Source organism: Phoca vitulina, unplaced genomic scaffold (genome assembly GCF_004348235.1).
Source record: "Phoca vitulina isolate PV1807 unplaced genomic scaffold, GSC_HSeal_1.0 scaffold6, whole genome shotgun sequence".
NCBI classification, from domain to species: Eukaryota; Metazoa; Chordata; class Mammalia; order Carnivora; family Phocidae; genus Phoca; species Phoca vitulina.
In genome coordinates this window covers 24,006,486-24,026,444 of record NW_022589709.1, presented here as the reverse complement: position 1 = coordinate 24,026,444, position 19,959 = coordinate 24,006,486, and the positions used below count along the sequence as shown (strand labels likewise).

Genomic DNA, 19,959 nt, shown 5'->3' with positions numbered 1-19,959 from the left:
CGAGTGCTGTAAATCCAACTATTGTATGAATCGTGTTCCATTTTGGAGGGAGTAGTTCTTTTTTTTTTTTAAGATTTATGCATCTATTTGAGAGAGAGAGAATGCGTGCTCATGAGCACGAGATGGGGGAGAGGAAGACGGTGAGGGAGAGAGAGAATCCTTAGGCGGACCTCCCCCTGAGCATGGAGCCGGACACGGGGCTTGACCCCAGGATCCTGAGATCATGACCTGAGCTGAAATCAAGAGTTGGCTGCTTAACCAGCTGAGCCACCCATGTGCCCCTGGATGGAGTAGTTTTCTAAACAAAATTTAAAATTTAAAAAATTTTAAAAATCTGTTGTAATTCAAAATTTAAAATTTCCCAAAAGATCATTCTTTGAAAGACACTTGATTTGGGTCATTAACATTTGCCTCTAAATATGTCATTTAAGGAAAATTACTAAAAGAAAGGGACTGACTGCATCCTAGACATAAAATATTATTACTGGCACATAATCCTGCAGGGAAGGTGGTATTCCTACCTTTCATATGAGAATATTGAACCTTGAAGAGGTTAAGGAATTTGATCAGAATCAGAGTAGCAGATTCAAACTCAAAATTTTCTGACATTGTAGGCAAAGTTGCACTACCTCTCTGAGCTCAATTTCATTCTTGGTAAAATGTGCCAGGTCATAGAAACCTCACAGAATTATTTTGGAAATTAATGAGGTGATGTTTGTAAAAATTAGCCCAGTGCCTGGCATGTAACTAAACCCAATAAACGGTAGCTATAAAGAAAGAAAAAGTTACCATGATATCTCCTAAGTATGGTTTTTCAGTATACTTAGGCTGGAGGCTATATTTCACTTTAGTATAGTTTAATTCTTTTTCATAATATAATACATCAAGATAAGACATTACCAGACCTAAAGATAAGAAATTGCCAGCAGGTGGAGCTCAGTGTCAGAGAAACCACATTTCTGAAATTAGGATATTTTTTACCTTATATTTTAAAAATAAAACTAACTGCATACAGTTTTGAAATTTATATGTGAATTTTTTTCTATTTTTAACATGCCTACCAAAAGTCATCACCCTGCATCATAGTTCTTAAATATGTAAAAATAATGCTTACTTATTGGTATCATAATGCGTTCTTTGTTATATCATAATGACAGTTCATGTGCATGACTAAGACACTAAAGTAAACTCCATATATACAGGCTGGCTTAGAATTTGATCATTTCATTCAGTAATTGGACTGATAATCTCAAATTTAACTTGTCAAAAGTCTCAAATCTGCCACTCTCACAGTTTTCCACTTCTTAGTAAATGGTATCACCTGTAATCAGCTACTCAAGCCAAAATCTTGGGAAATACCTCTGTGTTCACTTTTTCTCAAATCTCCCCTCCACTCCATCAGCAAGTTCTCTTGATGCCACCTCCAAAATGTAACCACATCCCACCTCGTGTCAGCATCTCCACTGTGATCATTCTAATAAAAGACACCATAACTGTAGCCTGGACTACTTCAGTCATACTATCTGCTTGCTACCTTGCCCTTCCTACATTTTATTTTCTGTACGGTAACTGGAGTGATCTCAATGGGATCTTATCTGACTCCTGCTAACGACCCTCCCATGGCATCTCTATGTAATTAACATAGAATTTCAAGTTTCTTACTGCAGCCTAAACTACATGATCTTGTCCCTGCCTGTCTCCTCCCAGTGAAGCCTCCCTCCTCTTCTCCCATACTCTAGCCTTTCTGATCAGATTGCCCCTGACTTGCCAAGCTTCTTCTCATCTCAAGGCCTTTCTGTTTCCTCTCTTCAGTATTCTTTTACCAGTTTTTCATATGACTGACCGCCTTCTTTCCATCACTTCAGCTCAAATATCATTCCTTTGAGGTGTCTCTGATTCCTCTAGCTATAACGGGCTCTCTTATTATCTGTGTACCCCTGCTTTCATTATGTATCCTGTTGTCCCTTTTCACTTCTTACCTAGCACTTACTGCTAGTGTCTTTACGGCTCCTCCTCCTCCTCCTATTATTTTGTTGGCTAACATTTACTATGTAGTAGGGTTCTTCTAAGCATTTCTATGCATTAGATACTTTAATATGTGTATTTATATGTGGTAACTCATTTAATCATGTATTTATTTATGTGTATATGTTTTTAGTATCTGTTTTCTTTTCCTATAATCCCTGCCAGCTTCCCAAACTAGCTCCAAGAAGACAGTTATTTTCATTTTGTTTACTGCTATTTCCTTAGCTTTGTGCAGTACTTGGCACATAGAAGAGAGTCCATAAATATTTTTTGAGTACTGGGCCAGCTCTTAGAATCCATAATAACAAATAGAGTCATCAAATATTAAAATAATCTCCTAGGTGAAAGAGAATATTTTTAAGGAAGAAATCATGCCTGACTGATTATTCTCAGAGTTCTTTTCTATGAAGATAATAGGGTATAAACTGAGGTTTTAGAAAAGACTTTGACAGTGTTCTTTACCAAAGATTACTAAATAGTAAGTCACCATTGGATGGTAAATACGCTTTTAGCATGACCCAAGAAAAGGTTTAAAATCAGAACTCAAAAAGGTAAGAATCAATAAATATGGACTTAACTGGAAAAGCGTAAAGATCAAGGTGCCTCAGCAACTAATAATCACATCCATTATGGGTTGAATTGTATCCTGCAAAAAGAGATGTTAAAATCCTTATACCCAGTACCTATAAATATGACCTTATTTGGAAATAGGGTCTCTAGATGTAATGAAGTTAAGATAGTTAAGATGAGGTCATTGGAGTAGGCTGTAATCCAATATGATTGGTGTCCCGATAAGAAGAGAGATTGACATACAGGGAATACAGCCATGTGAAGACAGAGGCAGAGATTGGAGTTATGCTATCATAAGCAAAGGATTGCCTGGGGCTACCAGAAGCTATAAGATAGAAGGAAGGATCCTCCCCTAGAAGTTTTGGCCCTGCCGACACTTTGATTTCAGACACTGAGCTCCAGATCTGTGAGAAAATAAATTTCTGTTGTCTTAAGCTGCTCAGGTTGTGGTACTTTGTTATAGCAGCCCTAGGACACTAATACAACATATGTTGTGTTTATTATCTTTATAAGTGATCTGGAAGACTGCCTAGTGAGGTATCTAGATGACATCAAAATTTTGTTGTTCTGAAAAGCAAAACCAATGGGTATTAGATGATTATAGGAGACATACCTGAATTAGCTTTTCTGTGGGCTCGACTAAGAAGCAAGAAATCTAGCTACTCTAGATTCTATATTCCTTGACTGTAAACATTAGTTTTTTTGTTTTTGTTTTATCTCCAAGTTTGTTTTTATCTCCAAGTTTTTGTTTTATCTCCAAGATTGTTTCCAGATTTAAATTTTGCAGTTTTTATGAGCTATGAATTTATATGCCAGGTACTTAGTAAATGCTAAATGAATATTGAAAGAATAAATAAGACCAAACAGAAAATAAGAGATAAAGATAGGAAAATAAAAATAAATTTGTGGGGCGCCTGAGTGGCTCAGTTGGTTAAGCAACTGCCTTTGGCTCAGGTCATGATCTCAGGGTCCTGGGATCGAGCCCCACATCGGGCTCCCTGCTTGGCGGGAAGCCTGCTTCTCTCTTTCCCACTCCCCCTGCTTGTGTTCCCTCTCTCGCTGTCTCTCTCTCTGTCAAATAAAAAAAAAAAAAAAAAAAAAATTTGTGGTATAAAAATATGAATTGTTATGTTTAAAATGATCTAGGGAAAAAAATGAGACCAACAAAAGAATATTGAGAATCAGTATGTATTGTTTCTTGAGTATATCAACCTATTGCAGAAAAACAAAATAAGTTGCTAATACATCCTTTGAGACTTTTTGGCAACAGAATACTTTTGGTGAGGTGGAGCAGGGACCGAGCCCAGGTAACATAGTATAGTGGTTAATTGCATGAATTCTGGAGCAGAGTTGCTTGGACTTGAATTGTAGGTTAGCCACTTACTGACCATGTAACCTTGGGCAAGTCATTTAAGCTTTCTGTGCCTGTTTTCTCATCTGTAATCTAGGGCTTGTAATAGAACCTATCTCATAGGATTATTATAGGAGATTAAATGAGATAATCCACTTAAAATTTTTAGAACAGTGCCTGGCTCATAAGAAGCTCCCCATCCCATGCTGTCTATTATTATTTATTAAATGTAATATTTTATAAAAATTATTCTCAGAATATAAAATAGGACTTCTCCCTGATGGGCCTGATGTAAAGAAGAATTGTTGTTATGGACAACAAAATCAAATGTGCATATATTTAAAATAGAAAAATAGAGGAGATTATACAAAGAGGTAAATTTTACTTATTTTTAAAATTGCATTGAATTGGAAAGGGAGGCTAAGGGTTTAAAGGAGGAGATGTTATGACAGAATTGTGAACCCAGGAAAATTTTATTGAGTCAGACTTTTGTGTAGTAGGTTTCTCTTGCTTTTCCTATTTTTCTTATTTATTTTCATAAAGTTCCTTAAAGCTTGGTCCATTTTAAAGAATGTTCTGTCCAGTATCTCGGTATGGTATCTGGCATCTAGTGGTTGCACAGTACCTTCTTTTTAAAAAAATGAATGAATAAAGCAAGGATTTACATAGCAGTTAAAAAATTATTATAGAAGAGTATCAAAATAGGAGCCTTATGTTCAGATTAAAAATTTATGATTTTAAGTATCCTAAACATTCTACTGTTTCTCCAGCCCTGTCACCTCATTATATGTTGTTAAGCTCAAAAATTCTTGCTGCAAGGAAATTTTTAATTTTATTTTTATTGAGACCTTAAAGATCACTTGTGCATAATTTAATTCCTTTCTTTTTGAATCATAGGAATTATAAAGCACTGGACAGTTAGACCTTAGTAAAATTAATTAAAAAGCACTGGATTAATAAAAGCTTTATAGCACAGCTGTTTGCACAGTGTTGTTTCAAGAAGTGCTTAAAAATTTGGTTTATTCTCAGAGATCTCAAGATTGAAGTTTCTGAAGCAGAAAGACTTTTACAGGTTCTATAGGAAGAAAACAAGTTATTTTATTTTAAAAAAATCAGTTAGAAAATAGACTTATTTCTTAAATAATAGATCACTTAATGCATGAGGATTTTCTCAGTATTGCTGGATAAACAATAACACTTGTTGGTTGTATTGATTCCTTTTACCCAGAACTGACTGGAATACTTCCATGCCAACAGGGGGAGATAGTACCAAATCGGAGATCCAGATCTGTGCCTCTTCTATCTTGCATTTGGCTCAGACAGGAAGGTCTGTGGACAAATTGATTTCTGTAGGCCCACCGTCACCAGCTCTTGGCTAAGATTTGAGATGGAGAAGAAAAATAGATGTTTGTATTGTGAGTGTAGGCTGGAGCCTGGGTGTGACTCCCAGTGCTGTAAAACTTGTGCTTTAAGGCACAGCTTTGAGGCTGCCTCTTCTTCTACCTCAGAAGTCAAAAAAGATCAGGTAAGGCGGAAGGCTGGCTCAGGCCTACTTTAGCTAAGCACAGCATCTACTTTATGCTGCCTCTTCAAATGGGAAGAATAATTTTTCTTGCCTGACTTCTGAATATGCTAGTAAACAAAACTCTTTTGAGGGAATACTATCACTCAGGTGCCAAACGAACCCATTAAAAAACGAAAATGGCTTGTTTTCCGTTTCTATTTTTTTTTTTAATTCACTGCTCAGATTTGTGAAAAATATGTGCTTTCTACTATGCCAAAATGTGGGAAAGGGGGAAAAAAAGCACACTTTTGTGGAATATCTGAAGAGAAGCATTGCTCAGTTTAAAATCTGTGATGGTATTAAGATTTTTGTTTTCCAAATTTCAGTTTTTTTATCAGTTGGTAAGCCCAATTTTACCTTCATATTTTCAATTTCTATGAGGAAAGGAAAATAATAATATTTGTTTCTTGTTAGGTGTTAAATAATTGGTGACAGTACAAGATAAAGCTTTTCACTATGATATATAACTATATAGTTCGATACTAATTTTATAATCAATTCTTATGGTTTAATTTAGTAACCTGGAACACACTAATTTCTTAATATTTTAATGGATAACATAATTTCTATGAATAATAGGAACGGAGTCCTATCTTAAATCTGTTGTGTTAGTAAAGAATTATATTTATAAATTATTTTGCAGTTTAAACTTAATTGCCTGCATCCTCCAAGTCCCTTAATTAATGCCCCTATATTTTAGGCTGTCATTCTTCCATATTCACTATGTTAGGAAAAACAAATTCTGGCCTTCAAATAAGAATGGAAAATGTCAGAAGAATATTCAATGATTATATACCTTCATATATTTTTTTCTTATATTTATTGAGAGTTGTAGTAGATATATAATTCCTGTTTTAATGTCACCAAATTCCACATTTAAGTTAAGGTACTATAAATATTAGTGTCCTGCCGTCATTCAGTAAGTACTATTCATAAATAGAAGAATCATTTCTTACACTTGTAAGTTTTGTGTTATCTTGATTTATGGAGTCATAAAAATATTAGAGGATGTAGAATCCATTGGTGTCATCCTGCCCAATCTATCATTTTATATATAATAATGTCTCTGAAGCCCAAGATAATTAGTGACTCACACAACTTGCCAGTGACTTGTACAACTCTAATTTTCTGTAGCTTTGAAGGAATGTTTTGCTTCCTTTTTACCCTTTGTTTCCTGATATATATTTTTATGACCCTTACTTGATATTTTTCTGTATTTATATTTTTATTTTTTGTATATCTCATTATTTGTTCAGAAACAATGTTATGCTCTTTATTGTTTTTGAAATCATTTTTATTCTCAGTTTTTATTCATTTTTCTTTTCTTTTGTATCCACCCATGACTCTGATGATTTATCTTTGGTTATTAGCTATTGACCTAAATATAATGTGATTACCTATGATAAATCTCTAAATATACTTTTAAACATTTAAGCATTTATTGTTGTCAGTCTGCTTAGTCAGACGTTACTACACTCAGTCAGACATACACATATTCAGATTCACATGTAATAGCTTATGTGGTGCTTTCATACCTGAATTGTTCAAAGGAGGGTTTTCAATTCTTAAGGAGTCACTAATCTTTCATAGGGATGTTCTGACATCTTTGGTTTTTACTCTCTGATATTCTTTAATGGTGTTCCCAGTGAATCCTTATGACCACAGGATGCATACTGACTCATGAGGGCTTTTTTTAGGCAGGAGCCTTCCATTTTACTAGAAACTCAGATTCCCCTGGAACTGGGACCTTGTCCAGGGCTAGTTTGTCTTCCCTTGGTGAACTTTCACCTCCCCCACCCCAACTGTGCTGCTTTTGTTAGCCATCTGTTCCCTTCTTCAAGTAGTCTTATTAATGTAATACTAATTCTGTATTGTCTATGGCAGATCCATTCTTTACTGTTTTTTCACTTCCCTAAAGCATCCTCATAAGCTCTCCGTCTTCTCCACATTTTTTACTGTGCCCTCTGGAATCTTATTCTAGTAAGCAAACTTCCTTCTCAAGAGGAGATTCCTCATTCTCCCATATTCCGTGTAACTTGGCGTTGAGAAGTGGTTCTTAATGCTCCTTTATTACTCTTTCACCCTAATGTGAAAGCCTCTGTGTTTTCAAGGCTTGTGAAGTTTGGTTTACTCCTCACTGATGAACTCTTTCATACTTCTCTTCATTCCCCTTCATTTATCAAAGAATAAGTTCTCTGGCTTACTGTCTCTTTTTATACCCTGAGCCATTTGGGATGACTTGATCATTCATGTGGAACACCCATCCCAAACCTTAGTTTCTATGTTCATCAATCTAATATAGTATTGATTGACGGATAGTAGCTGATAAGCAAGTTTAGGTCAAGAGGCCTTTTGTAAGGATGGAAGAAAGCTCTTTGGCCCTTGTCCCTCTTGAGTAACTGGCATCAGCTCTGGACTGCTTATTTTTCAGACTTCTTATACAGGTAGGTTAATTTTAGACATATTTTTGCCGCACATAACTGAATTTAATCCTGGCTGAAGGAATAAGCAAAATTTTAGTGAATACAGGAAAATATCAGTCAGCATAGTACTGCTGTTTCCATTGTTGTTGCTTATTTGTTTGTTTGTATGTTTTAGAAGGTACTGGACCACAAGAGCTTGTTGTAGCACTGTTTTTTAAGGTAGAGGAATTTTAGTGCATCACTAGACATAATGATAGATTATAGTATTTAAAAATCTGGCCATGGCATTTTGCCTTTAGTAAATTTCTGTATTTTGAAGGTGTGAGATTTTCCTTCCCCCCAGCTCCCTAGTTTCTGGTTAAATTCTTAGGAAGCCTAATTGGCCCTGCCAATTGACAGTATGTCAGATGTTTTAAAGTTATATACATATTTCAGTGTTTGGTAATGTGATAATAGTATTTCTGAAAATAATTAGGTTGATGCATTCTTGATATTTATCATAGAACTTTTTTCCTAAGAATGAATAAAAGACTGTAAGGATTTTAAGAGCTATTTTATATGTTAAGAGAAAATAAGGTAATTGTACATTATTTCAGGTTGTTCTTGCTAATTGTGTGGTTTTAGATTATTACTTTATATGCTCAATTTCTAATTAATTTCAGACAAAAGAGTTATTCTAGTTATGAAAGATAAAATTTTTATAAGGCATCTCCCTTCAAAGTATATATATACACTAAGACTGTTTTTGCTCTTTTATTTCTTTTTTTTTTTAAGATTTTATTTATTTATTTGACAGAGAACACAAGCAGGGGGAGTGGCAGGCAGAGGGAGAGGGAGAAGCAGGCTCCCCACTGAGCAGGGAGCCCAATGCGGGGCTCGATCCCAGGACCCTGGGATCACGACCTGAGCCGAAGGCAGATGCTTAACCAACTGAGCCACCTAGGCGTCCCTCTTTTTGCTCTTTTCTTAAAGAGAATGAAAGGGAGTGGAATTGGTAGAAATTATGTTCAAAATTTTAAGATAAAACAAAAACATAGATGATAGGTGAATACTTCAGACTATTTAATCACTTAGCCAAATAATTGCTGAGGCCTTTATAGTTTACTTTTTGTTATGCCCTTCTGTGGATTTAAAAAATATTATTTACATAAACTTTATCCTGATGAAGCATCATGTCTATAGACGTATGAGAACACTGAATGTATGATGAAAATTCATCACAGAATATAGACTCTAGTGCTTCTATGGGGACTGGGGAAAGAGGAAGGGCATGAAATGTTTTTTAGCCTTCTCACTCCATCACAGCAGGTGAAGTATTTCTATATTTCTAATGTTATAAAGTATATATCCTGCAGTAATTAGTAAAAACTGACTGTTTTGTTTGTGGTAGCAAGAAAGTATTGGCTGCCTTAAAGCTTCTCTTTGCCAAGAAAAAAAGCCTTACATTGAAGAAGCACACAAAAATAGATTGTTCTGTTCCAGAAGGTATTATTGCTAATCCACTCTAAGTGCTGACAGAAGCAAGGGCAAATACTTTATTAGATAAAGCTACATCTTGCAAGTCAATTCCTGTCATCACCAGATGTTTCCAGCTGGAATCTAGACACCATTCAAGATACCGTTTACTAGAATTCCAGAAATCCTTGGTGACATGGTTTATTTACTGCATGATTTCACCCAATGAAAGGTTAGCTTTTCCTTTGTATTTAAGTTAACAGGAAGAAGACACTTGAGCCTCATAAGGAATTGAGCTTGTAAAGATTATAGGGTGTTTGTTTGTTTGTTTCCTAAAGGAGTGGTACCACGAGTGGATGGCCACCATGAAATGAAAATTCTTTAACTTGCTAATGAGGGGCTGTAATGAGAGGAACAATAATAGAGTAAAATTTGATTGATTTAAAAATTGTTCCAGAATATGGCCTCAGCTCGAAGTTAAGAATACTCTAAATCTAGTAGTAAACTGTTTTTTTTTAAAGAATGGTCATGAAAAATGGTAAGCAAACTATTATTTTAAAATTATAATTCTCTACTTAATCACAAATGTATGCTATCATTCATTTTGAAATATATATAGAATACTTATAAGCATAAAGCCTTTAAACTCTATTAGTTGATAGTTCATATAAACTTAGCTTAGGTTTTGGTTAGATGTTAATGTTTATATTTTATAAATTATTACAGATTTTTAAATCTAAGGTAAAAAAGCGAGTATGATTTTGAGGGGGTTAAGACAGCAGGAAAGAGTGAATAACATGGCTCTACAGAGTGAATGAGAGGGAAAGGCATAGGTGTGAGTGGCGGATGGCTACCAGACACTTGGGTGACTGAGATCCTACTGGTTCTGCTCAGTAAGTAACTGAAGTGGGAGGAGCAGATAGGAGCTAATGATTTCAGTTCGGGGCGCTAAGTTTGATGTGTCCTGAACTTTCCTCTAGACGTGACTGGCAGGCAGTTTGGTATGTCCTTCTGAAGCTGGAGATTAAGACTTAGGAGAGATCAGTATAATTAAAGCAGAGAGAGGACAAAGAAAGAGAAGAAATATGAAATATAAGGACTGAAAAGCTTTCTTCGATTTTGGCAATTTTTAGGAGGTTGTTAGTGACTTCAATTGGGAATAGTTTCTGTGGAGTGGTAAGGGTGGTAATCAGATTGCAGTGGATATGGTTGTGAGTGGGGTGAAGAAGTGAGGTTTCACTTGAAGAAACAGTTTCAGAATATTTAAGAATAAGGTATATTTGTATTTAAGTCCAGAATGTGGGACTTTAGACAAGTCACTTCACCTTTCTGAGTTTGAGCTTTCCCATTTGTAACATGGGGATAATAATTATTTTTTATTTATTTTTTTAAAGATTTATTTATTTACTTGAGGGAGAGAGAGCACAGAAGGAGAGGGAGAAGCAGACCCCCTGCAGAGCAGGGAGCCCAATGTGGGGCTTGATCCCAGGACCCTGGGATCATGACCTGAGTCAAAGGCAGCCACTTAACCAACTGAGCCACATAGGCACCTGATTTTTTATTGTTTTTAAAGGATTAAATGATAAAGCAGGAATGTTGCCTTGTAGTTTGCTTTATACAAAAGAAATGCACCAAATAATTTTAATTATTTAAAAAAATTTTTTTAAAGATTTTATTTTTTCATTTGAGCCCGAGAGAGAGAGAGAAAAAGAGAGAGAGCGTGAGCAGGCGGGGAGAGGCAGAGGGAGAGGGAGAAGAGACTCCCTGCTGAACAGGGAGCCTGACTCGTGGGGCTGGATCATGACCAGAGCCGAAGGTGGACACTTAACTGACTGAGCTACCCAAGCGCCCCATAATTGTGATTATTAACAGAAGACAGTGTACACTACTCAGGAGAATTTTGGATAAGCAGGAAAAGAGAGTAATGACATGGTAGTTTGAAGGATGCACAGGGTCAAGAAAGTGTTATTTCTTAGTTTTAAAAGGATGGGAGATTTCACTGCTCACAGAATCAGTAGATACAGAATTACAGATGACTTCCACTTACAGAATTTCATTTGTAGAATCAAAGATGACTTTGCTTACAGGAATGAGTAGAGAGGAAGAATCAGTAGAGAGAAGAATGTTGAAAGTTCAGATGAAAGGGGATAATGGGAGTAAATTAATGGAGTGAAATTGAAAGGAAGTGGAAGGGCATTGTGGGATAGGTAGAGAAGTTGGTCTTGGAGAGAATCCAAGCCATGTCTTGAAGAGAGGGAGGGAGGGAAGCAGGGATATGTGTGTGTGTAGATGCATTTGAAAGCATAGGGTAAAATATAAAGTTCAACAAAAATAATAAGTGACTGTAAGAGACTTTTAGGGATTTCAGTGGAGAAATCTGCAAAACATCTGGCCATTTGTGTCTGGAACACAGGAGACAAGTCTTTCTTGGTTGTCATAGAGAAAGGAGTCATCTCTGAACACTCCACAGGAACAGGTATTTTTTCTGTTTTTTTTTTTTTTTTTTTTTTTTTTTCTCACTGAAAGCTCCCTAGAGCCTGGATTACTGTCTGGAACAGTATAGTTGTTCAACAAACATTTGCTCAAAATAAATAAATAAATAAATAAATAAATAATAAATAAATAATTAAAAAAAAAAAAAAAAAAAAGGGATCATGTAGGAAGATATTGTAGTGTGAGGAAAAGGCTAAGGCCAGAAGCTTGGGGAACACCAGGCGGGTAGGGCAAGTAAGGCTTACCGTGGAGACTGGGGAGTAACAGGAGAAGGGAAAGAGGCGATCCAAGAGAACAGATGCCTCATAAAGAATTTCAGGAAAGGAGCAGTCAGTAAGAGGCAAATGCTGGGAGACCTTCTGTTAGTTTTTCTATGCTGTTTAACCAATTACCACAAACTTTATGGCTTAAAAGAAGACCCATTTATTGGTTCGCAGTTCTGTGGGTCAGAAATCCAGTCATGGCATCTGAGTTTTTTGCTCAGGGTCTTGTGAGACTAAAGTCAAGGTGTTGGCTGGGCTGTGTTTTCATCTGGAGCTTGGGGTTTTCTTCAAGCTCATGTGGTTGTGGTAGAATTCATTCTTTGCAGTTGTAGGATTGAGGTCCTCATTTTGTTGCTTGCTGTCAGCTGGGGACCACTTGTAGCTTTCAGAGGCCACCAAAATACCTGGCTACGTAGCTTCCTCCAGTCAACATCCTCACACTGAATCTCTCTCATTCTTTGAAGCTCTGCCTTCAGGAAGAGACCAGTCTCTTTTAAGGGGTTACCTGGTCATGTCACACACACTCAGAGTAATCTTAACGAGATTTCACAGATGAACGTAACTAAGTTCACATCATAGAGATCATATGCTTTACTCAGTAAGAATCTTAGAACTTTTTGCTCATATTTAGAAACAGTTCTAATAAACTTACTTTCATGATTTCTGAAAGTACCATAGATTAGAAACAGCAAATGGTAGATAGCAAGTGCAGACGTGGCGTAGGTGGAGTGGAGTCAGGCATCGTCGGTAGCAGAAGTAATAACCCAGATTTTAGTTAAGACTTTATTTGAGAGAGAGAGAGATAGCAAGAGAGAGCAGAGCAGGAGGGAGGGGTAGAGAGAGAAACAGGCTCTTCATTGAGCAGGGAGCCCAACGTGGGGCACTATGCAGGGACCCTGGGATCATGACCTGAGCTGAAGGGAGACGCTTAACCGACTGAGCCACCCAGGCACTCTGTAATAACCCATATTTTAACACCAAGGGAGGAATCTGGAAAAAAAAAGTACAAAATATGGATGGAAGAAATTCCAAAACTGAGTCTTATAGCCTTAACTCAGCAAGATAAAGGCAAATTACATTCAGTTTGAACTCTATAAGAAGACAGAAATGCATAATTTATTTTGTGAGGGTAGCCCTTTTTTAAAGATATAGCCAAATGAGACATCTCATTAGTGCCAATTTAGTTCCAAAGTAAATCATTCTTTTAAAAATTCTAATTTTTACTCAAGTTTTAAGATACTATAATTAGCCACTTGATTTTTTTATACCTTTAAAGCCTCACGAGAATTTGTATAATTCTTAGAGCAGTGAAGCTGATTTTTAAAAATTCCAGTTATTAATTCTTTTGTTCTATAAATTATCTTGTTGCTGCCCAGTCAGTGTAGGGAAGGGAAGAAATGATTTGATTTAGATTACATTATAGATTTGCCCACTCCAAACTTTGGCTTTCTAATATAAAATGAGGATAACAGGACCTGCTGTATAGACAATTAAATCCACAGAACAATGCATGTACGTACAGAGCACAGTTAGTGCTCAGTAAATGTTAGCTACCCTCAGTGTTAAAGCCATTTCCTAAGAAGGTCAATATTCTTGTTTCAGCAGAGAATTAGAGTGGTATATTATGTCTGTCTTCTTTGACATAGCCCTTAAAACTTAGCAGTAGTGGAATTACTCTTACTTTTCTTCATGTGTTGGACAATATTTTACACAAAAATAATTTGGCTTTTCACTGAACTACTTTGAGATTTAATAAATTTATAAGCCACTGAATGAGGCATTTCTGAAATATGGATCCAGACTTTCCTGTGTCTGTATTCAAAACCCTCTCCCCTATCTTAGTGTTTTATTTTTAATAAAAAAATAGATCATTTTATCTGCCATTAAAATTTTGTCATTTTCAGTCATGTCTGACCTTTCACCATTCCACCGTAATGGCTCTGTGTATGTGCATGCATGTGTCTTCATATTACCAGCATTCCTCAGTCTTATAATTATTATTAATTAAGTAGTACTGCTCCATTTCTGTTTTTATAATATTTCCTGAGATGTGGTGTTGAAAATAGTGCATCATTTTTTAGGTGTAAATGAACCACAGTTTTATACTTAATGTCATAAATTTGAATGTAATAACTGTTGCAGTGTAAAAATTCCACTTTAGTGTAATTACCACCCCTCCCCCCCACGCCTTAATTTTTTGAATGAGTGACCAATACCCTGCATTTGGATGACTTTCTGGAGGAAATGTAGGCAATGCATAATAGTGGAAAGGAGAGTAAGGGAAGAGGTAGCTTTGTCATCATATGTGTGTCATGGGGCAAGTCATTTCATCTCCTCTGACCTCCATTTTCTCATTTCTTAGAAAGTGAAAAGGTTGAAATAGAAAATCTCTTAGCTCAGAAGGTTCCTTGTGCCACTGATTCTATATGAAATAGTTTTGTTCTATAACTGCTTTTGGGGAAAAATGTGATAGAATAAAGACTATAGTCCAGTAATTTTTATACTTATTTTCACTGTTGATCTTTTTAATATATGCCTATCTGCATAAACTTTTATTGATCAACTTATTTTTTGTCCTGGGAGTTAGTTGACTTTGAAATTTCTTCTTTATTTGCTGGCACCTTATTATCAGAAACAAAATTGGGCCCCAAAATATCAAAAGGAACTTCAAACCACATGTGCTAATTAGTGTGAAAGTAGATGCTAGCAAAGCAAATGAAAAAGTTAGCGTTTCGCTACTGCACTGTAGGTGAACGAAAACCCAGAGAGAGAAAATCTTGGGACCTCAGAACACTGAGCTGCGAATATTGCTGTATAGTTTCTCGAATTATTAGGGCTCCTGCTGAGAAAAACTGTCTTTGGGACTGCAGTGATACCTCTGACAGATTTTGGGGCATGGTGTTGTTCTAATCGGAGATGTTTCTAAAATCTGCAGTGGGAAATGAAAGAGAAAAAAGTGCATATATGCACATTTTAATCTTACTGTATGAGAGTTTATAAGAATAATGCAATTTTTGACCAGTTTTCCTGATGAAGGGTCATTTTTATTTTTGGTTTGTTTAGAGTAGCTGATGATTACCTTACAAAGTAAATATCTGTTGTTTGTCAGCTATGTATTAGTTGCCTAACAAATTGCCACAGACTTGGTGGCTTCAAAACAACGTAAATTTATTCTCCCACAGTTCTGGAGGCCAGAAGTCCGAAGTCAGGGTGTCTGCAGAATTGGTTTCTTCTGGAGACTCTGAGTGAGAACCATTCCATGGCTCCCTCCCAGCTTCTTGTGGCCACTGGCCATCCTGGGTGTTGGTGTGTAGACACATCACTCCGGTCTCTGTTTCCTACCTCACATCACTTTCTCTTGTGTGTTTTTTCCTCTTCTAAGTCTTCTTTATAAGGATATTTGTCATGGATTTAGGACCCACCTGGGTAATCCAGGATGATCTCCCTTTGAGATTCTTAATTTAGTTGTGTCTGCAAAATCACTTTTTCCAAGTAAGATCACATTTACATATCTTTTGGGGGGCCCCAATCTATTACAGTTAGTGTGTGTCTTCTCTTTAATCATCAAGAAAGTTTTCAGAAGTTGAAGCTTTGGTTGTGGGTGAGACCTTTAACTTTGAGAGAAGCTAGTTCTTTTGGCTGTTCATTCAAATATGTTTTTATTAGCTACTCTATGAGCCCCAGAAATATTAAGTGAATTTGCCCAAGGTCATATGGTCAAGCAGCTGAAATTTAAATTCAGCTCTGATACCGTATTTTTGCTCTTAACCACTATGCTATCTTGCCTTCCTGGAATAGCTTTTGCCAGCCCCTCATCTCATACCTCTCAAGTACTCTTTCCCAAATCCCTCAAAAAGAAATGTTGTTTAAATTTTGGTCAATAAATGTCTGCTTAATTGCTACAAAGGTACAATAAATAGAGGACTTTCTGGGCTCATAATGTAGATGGAAACACTTGATTCTAGTCCTGGCTTTGACCTAACTCAGAGTTGGATCACAAACCTCTCTGAGCTTCTGATAAAACAAGATTATTTTTCTAGAATCTTCCAGCTCTAAAATGTTATGACTGTTTTTTAAAACAGATATTTCTGATTTTGCCTGTAGAAATTTAGAGGTAGAATGTCTTTGTATATTATAATACTTACTTCTATGAAATAGAACTTTTCCTGTATTTTGATTATGATGGCGGCAGCAGTGTATTTTGAGAGGATTTACTAGTTATTGGTGCCAGGAGCTTTGTTAAGTCCTTTTCATGCTATATTAAATCCTTTTAGCTGACTTACTGGCTAGAACTATTACTATTCCTAATAGACAGTACTGTTATTATTCCCAATTTATAGAGAAGGAAATCAGTGTACAGAGAGCTAGGCACCTTGTCCTAAGTGATAGAGATTGGAAGTGGTAGGGCTAGGATTTGAACTCTCTCAGTCTGACTCCATTATCTATCCTCCTGATGATTGCTTATAAAGCTTCTGTTGTATAGTTTCTATAATTTAAGTGATATAATATAACAGCAGTTGAAAAACTTTTACCCATGGGCCAAATCTGGCCAACTGCCTATTTTTTTATGGCCTACAAACTAAGAATTGTTTTTACATTTTTAAGTAATTGAAAAAAAAAACCAAAAAGACTATATTTTGTGACATACAAAAATTATGTGCAATTGAGATTTCAACATCCATAAATACAGTTTTATTGGAACATAGCCATGCTCATTTGTTGATGTATTTGTCTCTGGCTGCTTTCTTGCTACAATGCTATATGGGCAGAGTTGAGTAGTGGTGACAGAGACCATATGGCCTAAATATTTCCTATCTAGCTCTTTACAGAAAAAAAAAATGTACCAACAAATGTAATATTGCTGGTTATTTATTTGTTATTTTTGTCTTTGTGTTGTTCTTATAAAAAAGACATTAAAAGGAACTTCTTTTTATGTAACACAGTATCTTTTTTAAAAGGCATGTTTTAAATAAAGTTTTAGATTATTTCAAATTTCTTTTTTTGTGTGTGGCTACACACTCCTGTCTTTTTAAAAGAGTTTTGGAGATATAATTGACATATATGTCAATTATATTGACATATAATTGACATATAATTGACATATATAAATTTCTTTTTAATACCGCATGACAAAATAAACATTTGTCAGTAACTTAAGGAATGATAAAAATATTTAGGAAATTTTTTAATTGAAGATTGTGTATGAAAAATGCATGTGTAGGCATATTACTAATAGTTTATAAATTTTCGTAGACTATTATATCAACTTCATAACACAGTGTCCAAAAGTATATTAAATGTCTTCTGCGTTCGAGGTAATGTTACATACAGTACAATATCCTTTGTTTCTTTTGATGACTCATATTTAATGATTTACATTTGAGATTCACATTCTTCATTGATATACTCAGTTTATCCTTAGTATGAAGAAAGTGAAACTGTTGTTTAAGTGAAAAAATTATTATTAATTATTTGCTAAATGTAATAACTGTATTTAAATTAATAAATCCAGTTAGCTAATCACAAATAGCCATTCAACACAGATTTCCCATTTAAATCTGCCTCAGATGTCTTTTTAAGAAAACCACATGTTATATTTCTGGTGAAATGAAACTCTTGCATTAATCTACCAAATGATTCTAGTGAACTGGGACATGCCTGTTGAAGGCAGAATTAATTATGAAATTGTAATAGATCTCATGTAGACTAACCAGATGAGTGTCAATCTTTGTACTTGTACATTTTTTTTTCCTGTCCTGGTTTATGTAAGCATTATTTACATAAAAACAAAACTGGTTAAGAAAGCATTTTCTTTACTATCTTAAGCATTCTGATTAGGAATAGCCATTTCATAATACCCAACGAATTGAAGTCCAAATGATTCATATTATATCTGCATGGCTTGTATTTTGCTTCATTTTTTCATATCTCCTTAACATGAATTTTTAAAATGATGAGTTCTTGTTAATTTTTTTAGACCTCATGTTATCTAAATAACATTGCTTTCTGTTAAGGGAATGTAAGGATAAGCTGTAGAATCAGAGTTATTTCCAGCTGATTTGAATGTGGTTTCTTAAAAATATAAGTTTTATTTAAACTTATTTTTTTAAGAGTCTTTACCAGTCCAATGATTCAGTATGCTTGAGTACTTTGTTGGTTGAATTGCTTTGCTAAGAATTCATTGGCTGATACAGTTTTTAATATACTTTTAACTTGTCCACTCTTGTGTAAAGGCTTTAAAATAATGAACAGTATGTATAATGGGCCAGTCAGCATTTAATTTATGTATCTTTATTTAAAAGTAAACTTTTCCAGTATTATGGTGTTTTTGTAATTCAAATAAAAGAACTTCTGAAGAATAATGTTTACAAGTAAATGTAAGTAAATGGTAGGACAAGTATCTGTTTACATTAAATTGTAAAGACCCAGTTAAAATACTTTGTTCTGATATGGAGATTATTACTCTATGTAATAGCTCCAGAACTTTCTATCTCAGTGTCAGACATTTAGAAAATGTTATTTCAATGAAAGATGTTAGAGACAACTTCTCATGTTACTTTTGCGAAACAATAACATAGTTATTAGTTTATATCAGTGCATTAAGATACCATAAAATACTAGTTTTAATTGAAGCCAGAGATGGGATGACTTCGAGTCAGAAAAGTGGATAGGAATTTTCTTAAGTCAGAAAAAGAAAATACGGCTTTTCATAAGTCAGCAAAAGAACTTAGGTATATTGAATTTTATATTGGGAATTTGGACAAGCTAAGGGGAAGAAAGTTAAAATATCTATTTGAGTTAAAACTTCTCATCCAAAGAGAGATGGGAAATTGAAGATGGCCAAGGAAAAGAATTTAAAAGAGTTATGGATAACTAGAGCTAGGTTTAAAGTAGATTCAGAACTTGATTATCCACTTTCTAAGTTTTTTATGGGATCATCTCTCACTGTCACATAACTAAATATCGTGGTGCTAAATGGAGATTATCCTGTAAGATTCCATAGAAATACATCATTGAACTTGAGAATATCTGTAGGTTTGTGGACCACCTTTAAATGCTTGTAGGGTCCATTATCCATGCCTGTATCTTGCTTTGACCACTTAATAACTGTGCTTCAGTGTCCTCATCTGTAGAAAAGAGAAAATAGTAGTACCTACCCCATATATTGTTGTGAGGATAACATGAGTTAATATATGTAAAGGTCTTTTAAAAAGTTTGTTACACAGTAAGTATTAACTCTGATTATTTTTATCTTCTTCATCATCACCCTCATCATTATTTTCCCATTTAAATATTCATTATTCATTTTCCAATGATTATATTTAAGATTTGTCTTAATTTGTTTATAATTTCTGTTTCAAAGACTCTAAATTTAAAAAATATATTCATATAGGGGCGCCTGGGTGGCTCAGTGGGTTAAGCATCTGACTTCGGCTCAGGTCATGATCTCAGGGTCCTGGAATCGAACCCCACATCTGGGCTCTCTGCTCAGCAGGGAGTCTGCTTCTCCCTCTGCCCCTCCCCCACTCATGCAGGCTTGCTCTCTCTCTGTCTCTCAAATAAATAAAATCTTAAAAAAAATAAAAAATATATTCATGTAAAACAGTTAAACATTTATTTTGCCTTTTCTATATGAACTATATTACCAGGCAATTATTACTGATTAATCAAATAATAGATGAGGGAAAGCATCTTTTTATGGAAATATTCCAACTAATAAATGGAAAAGAAATGGTAGGATTTGAAAGAATATCAATATTTTACAATACACAATGAATTAGTGATTAGTGGATCTAGACATTAAGCATCAATAGC

At 35.1% G+C, this 19,959-nt stretch overlaps 1 protein-coding gene across 9 annotated transcripts in view; it reads left to right on the top strand.

Annotated features, from left to right (window-relative positions):
- Positions 1–19,959, top strand: part of FER (FER tyrosine kinase) — a 439,678-nt gene that overhangs the window by 133,697 nt on the left and 286,022 nt on the right. Inside the window, exon 1 of one of the 9 annotated variants that reach the window (XM_032403886.1) lies at positions 4,758–5,471. The exons of the other annotated variants lie outside the window; for them this stretch is intronic. Coding sequence (XP_032259777.1) covers positions 5,334–5,471 — 138 coding nt within the window. The 5' untranslated portion in view covers positions 4,758–5,333. Of the gene's footprint in view, positions 1–4,757; positions 5,472–19,959 lie in introns of those variants that run through there. 9 annotated transcript variants of the gene reach the window in all.